Source organism: Apodemus sylvaticus, chromosome 1 (genome assembly GCF_947179515.1).
Source record: "Apodemus sylvaticus chromosome 1, mApoSyl1.1, whole genome shotgun sequence".
Taxonomy (NCBI): Eukaryota; Metazoa; Chordata; class Mammalia; order Rodentia; family Muridae; genus Apodemus; species Apodemus sylvaticus.
Genome location: NC_067472.1, coordinates 114,592,783 through 114,607,006, shown reverse-complemented (window position 1 = coordinate 114,607,006; position 14,224 = coordinate 114,592,783). Strand labels below are relative to the sequence as shown.

At 36.5% G+C, this 14,224-nt stretch overlaps 1 protein-coding gene across 7 annotated transcripts in view; it reads left to right on the top strand.

Moving 5' to 3' along the window:
- Positions 1-14,224, top strand: part of Dlg2 (discs large MAGUK scaffold protein 2) — a 1,203,331-nt gene that overhangs the window by 412,800 nt on the left and 776,307 nt on the right. For 5 of the 7 annotated variants that reach the window (XM_052158740.1, XM_052158724.1, XM_052158717.1 and 2 more), the window contains exon 1: positions 9,269-9,577. The exons of the other annotated variants lie outside the window; for them this stretch is intronic. In XM_052158740.1, the coding sequence (XP_052014700.1) occupies positions 9,269-9,577 (309 nt within the window). Of the gene's footprint in view, positions 1-9,268; positions 9,578-14,224 lie in introns of those variants that run through there. 7 annotated transcript variants of the gene reach the window in all.

Genomic DNA, 14,224 nt, shown 5'->3' with positions numbered 1-14,224 from the left:
TGTTACTTACCACCTGCATCAGAACATCTTCCTCAAAATAGGAATTGGGAAGACAAGTTTATGATCAATATATAATATTGACATTCAATTGAATTAGACTGATCTTTATTGAAAATCTCTTAATTGACATTGCAGATTTTTAAACTATGAACCTGTAGAACTTACAAGTAGAATATGGGGAAGTTTTGACACTGATATGTGAGAGGATAGATATGTAGGTAGGTATGTAGGTACATAGATGACAGATAGATAGATAGATAGATAGATAGATAGATAGATAGATAGATAGATAGACAGATAGACAGACAGGTAAACAGACAGATAGACAGCCAGATGATAATAGATTGTTGACCATTATGATGTGACAGATAATTATGTTACGCATGTTCCAGAAATTAACTCATGCCATTCTTATATAATTCTGCTGAGGAGAATAAGAAATTTCTTTTATGGGTAAAGAAACTTATATTCAGAAACTTTATGTGACTTGCTCAAATTTATGATCTGATATGATCGGAAATGAGATGTTAACCAAGAAGTCTGACTCTAGAATTCCTGCCTCATCCATCATCAATGAGAAAAACTTAATATATAAATGCAGAGCAGATCTTTTTCACAGTGCAAGAAAATACAGACAGTCATTAAAAGAAAAACTGCCATTGGAGTTCAAATTTTCTCATGTCTACAGCTATGAGCACAATTTCTCATATGAAATAGGCACTCACTAAATATGTACTAAATAAAATGAATACATCCAAAAGCAAAAACCATGTGGAACAACCAAAGAGATTATTAATTAAATGTTAATTTGAAATACACTGGCCATGGCAAGGCCAATTAGGTGTAACTTTATTAAACTGTCACATCTGTAGGAGAGGAAAGTATTTAGCTGGAGGAGGGCTTGTCATTTGTACTAATCCATGCTTCTGCCTTTAGGCCAATCCACAGATGAATTACCACTGACAAGTCATCATCTGCCTTACTTTCAATTCAGAAGGTTTTTAAAAGCATTTCAGTAAATTCAGAGACCATCCATTACCTATACTACTCTAGAAAGTAAACTCATATAGTTTTTATAATGAAAGGCTGTTCCCCTTTTCCCTTCCCCTCCCCTCTCCCTTCCAGAACCCTCCCTCCCTCTACCACCCCTGATTATTTATTCACCATTCTAAGTGGGATTGAAGCATCCACACTTTAGTCTTCCTTCTTCTTAAGCTTCATATCATCTGTAGGAGGGGAAGGCATTGGTCCTGTGGAGGCTTGATACCCCAGCAAGTGGATATAGGTGGTGAGGTGGGTGGGGGAGCACTCTCATAGAGGCAAAGGGGATGGGAGGATGGGTTAGGGGGTTTGCAAAGGGGAAACCGGAAGGGGGCAACATATAAAATGTAAATAAATAAAATAAGCAATAAAAAAACACTGTTTCCAGCTTCTGGTTCCTTCCCTAGTTCTAGATGTGACAGTTTAAGAAATCCAGTAACTCTACTTCAGGGGGTACTGAGAGGTATTAGGATACTGCTTCGTATTTGTTAGAGCATATGCCTGAGATAATTAAGCAACAGCAAGAGATGGTTTATTTTGGTCAGTACTTTGGGAAGTTCTAGTCCATGTTCATTTAACCCCATAACTTTGAGCCCATGGAAAGACAGCACATCACAGCATAAAGTAGATAAGGCACACTAGGCCTCTCACTAGGTCCCATCCCTTAAATATTCCACCTTCAAAATTATCATTCTAATGTTCTAGTTGTAATTTTGATTACATTGAGAGTTACTTCCAACAGCCTAGAAACTATGTCTATGTCTACCAGCAAATATTTGTCTATGTATGTATGTATGTATGTATGTATGTATGTATGTATGTGTCTATCTGGCTGACTGTGTATTAATATCTATCTCTATCCATTCTACACATCTATACTATCTACTATATTCCATCCCAACACACACACACACACACACACACACACGCACGCACACACACACACACACACACACACACACACACACACCCCACAGAATATCATTTAACCATAATGAAGAAGGAAATCCTATTATTAAGTTGTAACATAGGTGATTCAAGGACATCACTCAGAATGGAGTGAGTCAGTTACTCATTTACAGAAAATGTAAGAAATATAAAGTAGTGAAATCCTTAAAAAGAGGAAGTAGAATGATGGATTCCAGAGCTAGAGGTAGGAAGAAGAGGTTGCAGTGATTAATGAGTCAGATTTTTTTAAAATTTTCATTTTTTAAAATGCATACATATAATAATATTATATATTTTAATCATAACCATCCCTCATTCCCTTCTAGGGTGGCTACCAGACTTTCTACCACATTTCCCTTGCAAATTCATATCCTCAATTTATAAATTTGTATTTATTTATTTTTAACCCACTTGTTCAATTAGTGCTGCTCATATGTGTGTGGGTATGGGGTTATCCACTGAGCCATAAGGAACTTACAATGGTCTCACTGGTACAGAAAAGAGACACTCCCACTCATAGCAATCATAAAATGCCAATAGCTTCTTGGTTAGGGGCAACTGATGCCCCTATATAAAATAGCTTCTTAGCTCAGGGAACCACGCTCTCTCATGCTGGTATTTCAACTGGCTTGATCCTGTCGTGTATGTGTAAGTAATTACAGGTGCTGCAATTCATGTATGTAATAACCATGTCATGACCAGAGGACAGAAAGTCACTGTACATCCATCCCCCACACCTAACCCTCTAGCTTTTTCTGACCCTCTTTTGCGATACTCCCTGAGGTTTAAGTACTCAGGTACCTGAGAACTCAGGGGTGCTTATCCTTGGGGCTTTGAGCAGTTATGAATCTCTGCATTAACTGCTCCCTTCACAGTAAGAAGCTTCTCTGACCAAGGCTGGTAGCAGTACTGATGGACTTGAATTTTAATGATTCAAGGCAAATGGATTTTAGAGATCTTTTACATAGCCATGCTTGTACTCCACAGAGCCATGCTCTAAATTGATGAGACAACAATTTTATAAATACTTCTATACATATATTAATTTTTACATTTTTTATTGTCAGCAGGCACAGGCAAGCCTTTTACCTCTCTTATACACACGTTTAAGCTTCTATGAATTGCCATTTATTTTAAATTATCTATTGGGAAGAACTATGGTCTTGATAGAGTTGAACAGAGTCTGTGATTCTTTCTTTATTTTTGGCTTTTAAAAAAGATACTGTTCTTTGCCTTTGTTGCATGTATATGACTTTTGACCTCATGTATGGAAGCACACTCCATAAAAGAAGTAACTACCTGTAGAGGCCAGCAGGTGGCGTCAGAGCCCTTGGACCTGGAATTACAGTGGTTGTGAGCTGCCAGATTCATGTGCTGGGAATGAAAAGTGGGACCTCTACAAGAACATCAAGTGTTCCAAACCACACAGCTATCTCTATAATACCCTATAGCTATAGAGGATTGGATTTTAACTTGAGGAAATACTCCAGTTTACACACTACCTATAAAGGGAGAATACTTGTGAAGTCTTGAGAAAACAAAATCCAGCTATCAGGAAGTACAGCATTTAGGACCTTGATAAAATAAAAAAGTTATTTCAATACTGAGACCATTAACCAATATTTTCACAAAACTAATTTATTACAATTTTGTAACTAGTCATAATAAATGCTGTACTGAATTGATGACCATAAGAATCCATTGCTGTCTATTTTAGAAATCATAATCCTCCTTTATTCATTTTACACTGAGAAGGGTGCCACAGCCTAAAATGTTCATATTGATACAATCATTGTAAAATAACTCTGTCTTCTTTCCTGATGATTTTAATAAACACTAATTATTACTTTGTTCTGAGATCAGAGAGTGCAGAAGCAAACAAGAGAAGCTGTGTTTAACCAAGAGAAGCTGTGATGGTGTATGTTACGTTTTCAGAAGGGAATGGAGAAAAGAAAACCACAATTATGTTTTTCTTTTTTGAATTTTTTGTTTTCTTCTGAGACAGGGTTTCTCTGTATAGCCCTGGCTGTCCTGGAACTCACTCTGTAGACCGGGCTGGCCTCGAACTCAGAAATCTACCTGCCTCTCCCTCCCAGAGTACTGGAATTACAGGCATGTGCCACCACTGCCCAGCCACAATTATTGTTTTACATAGGATTATGATAGTTTTGTAATAGATGCACAGGAAATTTGTCACTGTTAGATGGAAGGAAGACGCGATCTGTCTTCAAAGAGAGCTCAAAGAATGCTTTCCTGAGTGAGAGTCACTGAAGCATTCTGGGATCAAGGAATATTCTAGAAGACCTTCATAGAAGAGGCTTACATATGCCAATCTAATAAAAAAAAATAAAACCAAGGCTTGGAGCTCGCATTTGGATATGGGTTACAAAACAGCAATGACAACAACAAAACAACAAAATAAGCCATCACCACTACAACAAAAACAAAACCCTAATTTTAAATCATACTGGGTCATGAGGGAGACTTAATTCCCTCTACAGAAAGTCAGTAGGGCTTGTGTGACAGATTTGGAGTGAGGAAACCAGCATGCCCCATGATCAAAATCAGTATCTGAGAACATGTTTTCAGACTCTGTAAATGGAAGGCACGAGAGGTCTGAAACATAAACATAAGCATAAGATATATATTTATATATATATGTGTTTATATATATACATATATATACGTAATATATATATATATATATACATATATATACTTTAGAGTATGAATTTGCTGGGTGAGATATGGGATGTTTACAGAAGTTAGCTGAATATCAGAGCATGAGAACAGATTACTTGCAGAGGTATAGCTCAGCACATAAATTCAATTGCTAAAATATGCAGATTAGAAAAGATTGTTGCAATTTTACTATTGTTCTTTTCAGAATTTCTAAAACAATGTCACATAATTAGTGTTCTGATTTGTGGGATGCTGCTGCTGAGTGCATTAGAACATAATAAGTCTACATTTCCTGAAAGCTGGTTTATAATCGAGACTTATCACTAATTCTGATCTATTCTCTCTACAATCCCCACTCAAAACCATTTTTTTAATCTTCAGATCATTTTCAAAGGTCTTGTTTCTTATTTCTTATCAACCTTGGCTGTCCAGGCTACATCTCTCCATCCCGGGAAACACGCCCACCCGCAAAGGACCACTGCTTGTCGTGCCTCATCAGGTTTATTACTGAATTGGCTTAGCATTTTTGAAAGAATTTTAATGTTTGCAATATTTTATATCTTCTTGGTTACCTCACTTTGTAAGGTGAATGTGCTTAGATCCTACAACTACCATGGCCAAAGAGACGTAGAGTAGTACTGACTTGCTCACATTTATACATTTACGTTCTTTCACTTTTCAAATCAAAGAAGATTCTATCTAATGCACTGTGGCATCCTGTGATTATTTAACTTATTACTTGTGGCAGCGAAATAGCTTCTGCTTTCCAGCTCTTTTGCAGTAAGCACTCAGCTCTTTTGTAATTAATATTTTCATTTTCCATATGGATCGAGTGGAGCCTGAAAGAAATTTTATCTGGAAAAATAATTCTGCACGATATTTTAGTACACTTCAATTTATTTAGTGATTCCTCTGTACTGTTTATTTTTATTAAACAATCTAGGCCAGGATATTAGTTTTGAACTCTTGCTTTAAGAAGAGGGCTTGTTCTACAGAGTCAATGCCAGGTCATGGAAAGTTCAACAAGATACATCTCATCGAGGCATTACCCAGTGGGTCTTATGCCCAGGTTAAATCACAGTGATAAGTAGGATATGTGCTTGTAAATAGCTAATTCTTGTTTCACCAGAATTTGATGTCATCTTGTGGTTATTACAGCTGTCCAATTACAAATGATCAAATTGGATTATTGTTAATTAGTGGGTCTGTCTACTTCTGTACAATGGTACAGAAGTCTTATTGGCTGAATTTATCTGTTGAAGTAGTCTGCATTCAGATGTAGAAAGCCAAATGTCCCATTTTAAAACAAAAGAAATAATTTTTGGTGGAAAGGAGAAGGCTGAAGATGAAAATTAGTTTACACATGCGGAAGCGCAATAATGATTTTGATATAGTCTTTTGTTGAGCTTGATAAATGGGTGCTGTGATCTTAAATATCTTTGAGGACAAGTAACACTGGCTATGAAACATAGCTACTTATATACCAAAAAATGATATATTGGGCTTATGAAAAAGGATATTCTATGGCCCTTCTGATGAGAAGAAATATCTCATTTGAAAAATCTCTTCATAGCAGATTTAGAATCTTATGATGATTTATAATACCTTAATAGTGCTCATCCAGGAAACCTTCTGTCCAGCTGCATACTGCATATACCATTACCGAACTGTGATGGATATATACTGACTTAATCTATGCAGACTGATTTTTATCCTTGAGAAGAAAGTGAGTGATGAAAGGATGGGGAATTTGCCAATGGGCCCTTGAGCAACGATGCCCGCCTGAACCACCAGAGAAGCATCTGTGGGCATATTTGATCAAACAGACCCATGCTTATCAATCCCTGGCACGGCCATTCGGTACTGATAATGTTCCTCTACTGTGTCGAATGTCAGTGTAAAGTCATGCATCATGGCAATACAAGAGAGGTTCTGAAGCTCTCTGGGGCTTTATCTGACCTAGAAGTTCTTTCTGATGTTAGTTATACCTTGATCTAGAATAAAGGTGATAGCATTTGGGATGGAAAACAGATTTCTTTTTTCTTTCTGTTGAGTACCTTGTAGTGATTTTTTTTTTTTGCCTTGGTTTTAATGTCCTTCTATATTGATTTTTGTCTCCTTGATTCTCTTTCAGGAGAAAAACGAAGTTATTATTATCTCTGCCCAATAGTTCAAATCATCATCATCCTCTTCCTCTTTGCTCTCCTCCTCTTCCTCCTCCTCTTTTTCTTCTTTTAACATACATCCTTATAAAGAGCATGAGCATCATCTCAGATCTAGCACCAATATCGAAACAGCATACCTGTCTCTGGAGCTTTTCTAGATTAAGGATCATTATAAAAACTTAGTTATCTCCCTCATTTCTTTACTTGTGTGTGTGTGTGTGTGTGTGTGTGTGTACATGTATGCATTCACTTGCATGTGAGTACAAATCTTCACTCAAAAATAAAAGAAACAAAAAGATTGCTAGGAGGTATGTTAGGTCCTTGGAAACATGATTAGGAATAGACCAAAGACTTCTTTGTTTTAATTGGGAAGCATTTTTAGTTTGTTTGGCTATTTATTTATTTATTTATTTGTTTGTTTATTTATTTAGACAGTTTTAAGTTTTGATATTTGGTCATAATGTGTACAGTCACTACTAGATTTGAATCACTATGTAGCCCAGGCTTGCCTTAAGATTCTGGAATCCTTCTTTTTCATCCATCTGAGTGCAAAATGACAAGTGTGAATCAATGTTATTATGTGTCTGTAGTGTCCGTAGTTAGTTAGTTATGGTACACACACACACACACATACACACACACACACACACACACACGCGCGCGCACGCACACATGTACATAGGAGATCAGGAAGAGGACATCAGGTCTCCTGCTCTATGACCCCTTACCCCCTATTCTTTTGAGATAAGCTCTCTTACTTGAACTAAACTGGAGGCAAGTCAAGACCCAGGAAGCCTCTTTTCTTAGACTCTGTCCCCATAATACTGACATTACACTACATGGCCACATCTAGCTTATCAAAGTTGTTTTGAATACCTTCTCTCCTAAACTTGATATCATTATACATTTAGACCATTGTGTAGATTCTGGGAAAGAATCATTTTATACGAGTGTTTGTAGGGATTGGTTTCTACTGCTCCTATGATGTAATGATTTCGTGAGAGTCCTTGGGTAGAGGCGAGCATGGTGATGGTTCTGGAATCTAAAGAAAGCACTGCCAAGTGAGCAGAAGCAGGTGGGTGCTGTTCCTGAACCTTATCAGTCCACGGGGAAGGCAGGTCTGATGGCATTCCGTGGTTATGACTAAGCTAGTGATAGAATGGACTGTTAGTCTCTCATTCCTTGCTAGATGACAACTTACTTTTCAATCAAACCAATGCTTCTTGTCTTTAGAAGCATGCAAAAGATGTGGACAGTCTGGTCAAAGATATGTAAATTCAACAGGACAATGTCATTTCTAAGTGTGGTTGTATTTAGTCTTTCCCTTTATGAAAATACTGTGGATGTGTTTGAGAAACATGCTGAAATTGAAAATATAGGCATGTCTGCCTTTGAAAGAAATTATTTAAAATAGGATAGGTTTCACCTATTTTTAGTTAAATATTTTGAAAATTATGTCTTAGAAAAACCAAACTACGAATGGCAGGGTTGAATACATCTTTCACTTTAAAATTCAGACTCTGTTTGTGGTGAATGAATTTGTTGTGGTAAAGTATTTGGAAGCAAATCCTCAGAATAATTTGGGGTGAGGAAAAATACTAGTTTAGGATAAACCAACCTATCATCTTTGAATCTTAAAAGTCATCATATTTTGAAAGAAATAGAATTAATAATTGTTCATTCTATGAAGAACATATACTTGTATTATAGCATGTAATCATGATTTAAAATAAATTAAATTTAAAATTTAAAGGACCCCAGTACACTTTGACCTTTGTCATTTTTTTGATAATTAATTGATGCTTTTTAGAGTTAATATTGAAGCTCTGATTTCATTATTTCCTGATTTGGTCTATGTCTTGGCAACTGGAGAAGTGATTCCCAGAAATAGCGAACATTTCCTTTCCAGGTTAACTTTCCCCGCACTTCAGACTGCTTATGCTATAGTATTTCTGCCTAGATGCATCATTTCTCGATAGAAAGGTCCTGCTGCTCTGATACAAAGTTCTCTTTCCTGAGATCTGTCTTTCATGTGTAGATCAGGGAGGAGGGAAAACTGAGGATGCCAAATTGTGAGGAGTATTCGTCCCTGTGAGGCTCCATCCAAAAAGGGCTTGTAACACAGTGTACAGTCTTGTAGCCCAGCTGTGTGGAGCATTGATTGCTTCTGCCTAGAGCAGGGATACTGTCAAGTTGCTCTGTGAGTTGAGTCATCTATTGACAAAGAGCTACCAGCCCGCAGATAATGCTGTGCAGAGCTGCTCTCACTGCTCCCTCTGCTCCCACGATGAACCGCTTATAGCAGCTGTCAAAGATACTGAGGCATCCACAGGGGAAAAAAGACTTTTACAACTGCCTGGAAGAAAGGGGTGTGAGGGAGGAAGCCTTTCTATGCAGAGCTGACCAAAGAAAAGAGTAGGCATCAGTGCAGTATGAATGCATACCTCACCAAACAACACAGCTGCAGCCGGGGGTCCGATGGGATGGATGTCGGCCGGAGTGCACCCACCCTCATCAGGGATGCCCACTGCGCCTGTGGCTGGCAGAGGAATGCTCAGGGACTCGGGTACAGTTCCCAAACTATGCCCTCCTCAGGACCTGGGGGCCCGGCTTCAAACAGGACCAAGCTGGTCACCTTGTGGGACAGTGTACGGAAAAGCCCCCACAAGACCAGCACCAAGGGCAAGGGGAATTGTGGGGAGCGATGCGCCTGCCCACATGGTTGGTTCAGCCCTGCACAGGTGAGCTTTTTCTTTGTGACTTTCTTTCTGTTATAAGAAAGTTGGGTTTAAGGTCAGGGTAGCTTGAAAACTTTGCTGATTCCTTGCTGACTGGGATTGTCTGCTTGGAAAAATATTAGGAAAAAATGGTTTTCTAGTTTCCCACATGTTTGTGGTTTTACACTTCTGGGCGGCGGGTAGAAATCCAGGGATTCTATGTATGGCTGTCAGGAACTTTTCCTCCAGTTCACGTTCTCAAATCCCCCGATAATTTTTAGGATTCTGTAGCATGGTCTGTTAGCAGCCTAATTGCAGTTATTTTTTTTCCTTCAGCCTCCTTTTAAAACTATTATTACTATTATTTTAAGGAACAGAAATAAATTAACTTTAATCTGACACTTCCCACCATGATAAAAGTAAAAGAACATTTATTTTTCCATCAGAAGAGAGGCTTGATGTGTGTTTCACTGGTTTTACTCTTATGATACCATGTGTCTTTTCAGTTGTGGAGGAGAAATTTTGTTTCTACTGCACAGTTCATTTTACAAATGAAAAGACTAAATGGAAACATGAGGGAGGGTAATCATATTTAGAATAAAAAAAAGAAAAGAAACACATTTAATCATAGAGTAGCAATGAGATAATTTGTATTAGGACTACAATCATTTCTCCTATAATGCCTTTCTGAACATATGCATATTTGTTTAACTTGATTCCTAAATTTCTCTTGCTCTTTAATTACTAGACTTTCAATAGAAATAAATTGAACTTACATACTGCTTCTATAAAGGTGGGGAGCAACTCTTGCAAATGCTGTAAATATAAAGAAAACGCACCTGTAGTCACCTTCATAATTCAAAGCAGAGTATTCTTAAATATGCACTAGAAAGAACAAGCTGATTTTGCAGGGAAAATATTAATTTCAATATTTTTAATATAATTGAGAAGTAGACATTGATCATGAATAAAGTATTATGATCTAAGAGATGTAGAGGGGGTTTTAATTTCGATAATAGTTTTTCCTAAGTACTTCCAAGAATGCCATACATCACTATTTTTTAGTAGTATAATTATGTATTCATGGCCAAGCACATGCCTTTTTGATTCATTGGTAGGAAATTAGAAGCTTTATTTAGAAAGACAGAATCCAGTTCTTGTTTTAGCAACCACTTCAGCTTTAAATGGAACCTAGTGTCAGGAAATGCTGTCAATTTTTAAACTTAATATGAACTCTAAAGTGAATAAGGAGTCCTGACAATTTTGATGATTATGTGTGGTCTTTGATAAAATGTTGGTTTAATATTCTTTAACCTTTAACTGTACATAGGTTTCATTTAATTTTCCTAAGAAGAGAAACTTACTAATAACATATAGCTTGTGATTTTTGCATAGGGAAATCAAATTTGTTTTATCACTTGAATAATTTTTTTATTCAAGAAGTAACATGGTTTTATTTCTATAAATGATCATCTCCCAAACAAAAATCTTTAAAACTATCTTGTAATAACAACATAGCAAAAATATTAATATATGCTCCAGCAAAGAAAAACTTTCTCCCTTTTCAACCAAAAATCAGCTTCTGCTTATCTGAAATTTATAACCAGTTAATGCTTTAAGAGATTGATATAGACTCTGCACTGGTAATTAAGGAGTCAGTGACATATGAGAAGGCAATAAATTGAAGCAGCCCCAATCTCCTTTACTCCTTAGCATATACATGTCTTGTCACTCACATATACTTTATTATTGACTAGCATAATGTACATCTGTGTGGGAGTTATTTTCCCATATCATTTAAGCATTGCAGTGACAGTCTTTGCTCATAAGAATCCTCCTTTTCACTTTTTCTTATCTCAGACCTGCAAAAGTTCCATGCTAGACTGATTGTTCTCCCTTCCCCTTTTCTCTACCCATCCAAATAGAATAACTTCAACTCTGTAATTCATGAATGTGCATAAATTTAAAATACACATACAGATGTTTCTAAAATTTAACTATTTGTTTATCCTATACATATGCTATATATTATTGTGTACATGTTTTCATATATGCATATAAACATATTCATGTATACATGTATGTAGCTTTATATATAGAGAAATTAATATTCTATATCATTCTTAATTTATCACTGGGAAAATATTAGCATACTTTCCAAAGAATGCTTCATTTCCATTTCACTTGAAATAAGTCCTAATTTAAAACATTTCCCTTATCATTTAGGAAAGGAAATATGCTGAAATTGAAACATGTGCACATATATGTCTTGAATCATTCATTATGTACCCTTGTAGTTCTTAGACTGTATACTATTGCAAACACAAGAATGTATGTGTATGCTCATGCATATGTCTGTTAAATATAAATCTATTTTGATAGTTTTATAATACTATTTTACTCTTTAATTACATAAATAAGTTTCAAAATGTCACAATACCAAGGGTGACTGCTAATGACACCAAAAGTAATATTTTGAAAATGATGGTGCATGCTTTAGAATAACCCAGTGACCCACCTCTGAACAAAAGTGGGTAAAATGATCTTAATGTTTGGGAGCTGAGATCATATTCTTGAACATATTTACTGTATTGCATGAAAATCACGCAGCCTAATTTTCAGCTGCTATAATATGAAAATGATTTGACTTCCTCCCAAATCTCTTTGCCAACTTCCCATTATTGGGGGTATATAATACTAACAAGACTCTGACATTCTCTTGCTTCTTCGTTGTTCTAAGAGGTAGATTTATCTTTTCTTAAATAAGTTGTCATTCCATTTGAATCTGAAGAGTTAATACACCCATAATAATAATAATAATAGGTAGAACAAAATGGAAGTAAATTCTGTAACACATGTCTCCAATATTAGTGCCAGTCTTGAAAAGAAACATGTTCACCATTGCTTCTGTGTCATTTCTTCCTGCTTCAGGCTGAAATTTAGAGACACAACAGCACCATGGAAGCTTGGAAATCATAGTTATATGTATTTTTCCTAATTTCTCTACCATTCATAGTTTATTCAACTAGTATATACTGAATGCCTATGATCTAATTCTGTGTCATACCTTGTGGACATTCTAGGAAACAAAGTAAACCCCTGCTGCATTAGAGTCCATCTTTTATCATGGTCTAGATTTTTAGTAATTATACCATGACCAGAGAGTTCCAAGGAATGTGGCAGTTTCTAAATTGTGCATCTTAGCTGCAGAGGTTTTGCAGAAGAGTAAGATGGCAAGACACCCTTTAGAAAAGAATCTACTTCTCTTAAAAACCATCATTTCCATTTTGCAAGATGGCAATTTAAAATAGAGCCTACTTCCTTGGGCTGTGGTAAGGAATGATTAGCATTGTACATATAAATCATGTACCACTGTGTTTTTAGCTAGCAAAGGCTAAATGAATATTGTTGATGAGGAAATAACTCTACAATCAGTGCTGCTATTATACTCTCATTTCACTTTGTTCCATTTTCTTGACTCACGAGGAAGAGGACATGTAAATAGTAAGGACTCTGTGGAGGTGCTACTACTTGGACTAAGTTGGAATGAATCTTGACGAACCAAATGTGTTTATTAAGCTGATGAAAAGATGTAAACCTTTTGAGTTAAAATTTTTTTCTCAAAATTATTCTTGCTTCCCACTCTCCTCTAACTTCCCCATTCATATTTTTGTTATCAAGAAAATATCCCCCAAATTTACCTGTATGCTGATCTTATGGGGGCATTCTCTCCATTGAGGGTCCCTCCTCTCAGATGACTCTAGTTTGTGTCAAGTTCACAAAAATCTACCTAGCCCAAGCATTTATTCATTTTGCCAATCAATATTCATAAGTTTATGGAAGGTGCTCTGGAAAAAGTTTGCACTTTAGTTTCAGACAATACTAAATTTGAGCATACAGATTCTGTGTGAACTGCTTAATATCCGTAAACATCATTTATCTCTTCTGTAAAACTGAGCATCAGAAAGTCATGGTGCAGAGAAAGAAAATAAGAATTGAATACGATTCCTATAAAGATACAGGCATGGAGACTGGAGCCTAATTGTCAGCACATGGTATTTATTGCTACCAGTGATTTCATAGATTTTATCTTCTTAACCTGAGGAACTTCCTATCTTCCTGCCTGCTGCCCTTTCATTATAACTTTACATCTCTCTTAATGATGAAGGTTAAGCCAGGCAATTGTCCAGAAATTTTTGGCATTGGTCATTTCCACTGGTGCGACATTGTGTCCTTCAGAGTTCTCAGGAATTTATAACTGTGCATGGAGAGAGAAAATGAGATGGGGTAGGGGAGGAGGGCAGGTCAAATATGATTATATTAAGAAGACTCTTTCTCATAGCCTTACAGTCAAAAGTTGACAGAAGTTAGGGGATTTTGCAGCCCCTCCCGCTGGGGAGGGGAACTACATTTGAAATATTCAGCCAAGCCCTGTAAATTTAAATCTCCCTCAACGATTCTTTGATAGCAACTCAAAATTGACCAACGTTGAATGAATGATGTTTTAATCCAAGAAGCAAGACTTCCCAACACTGAATCTCAGCTTCAGTTTATGCCCAAACAGAAATATCTCACATCTTTTAGGTCTCTGCCTTCTTTGTGCAAACACTTTCTTCTCCTTATCAAAGAGAATGAGGCTTATTTTTTTTTTTAATTTCTGGGAAACTTCAG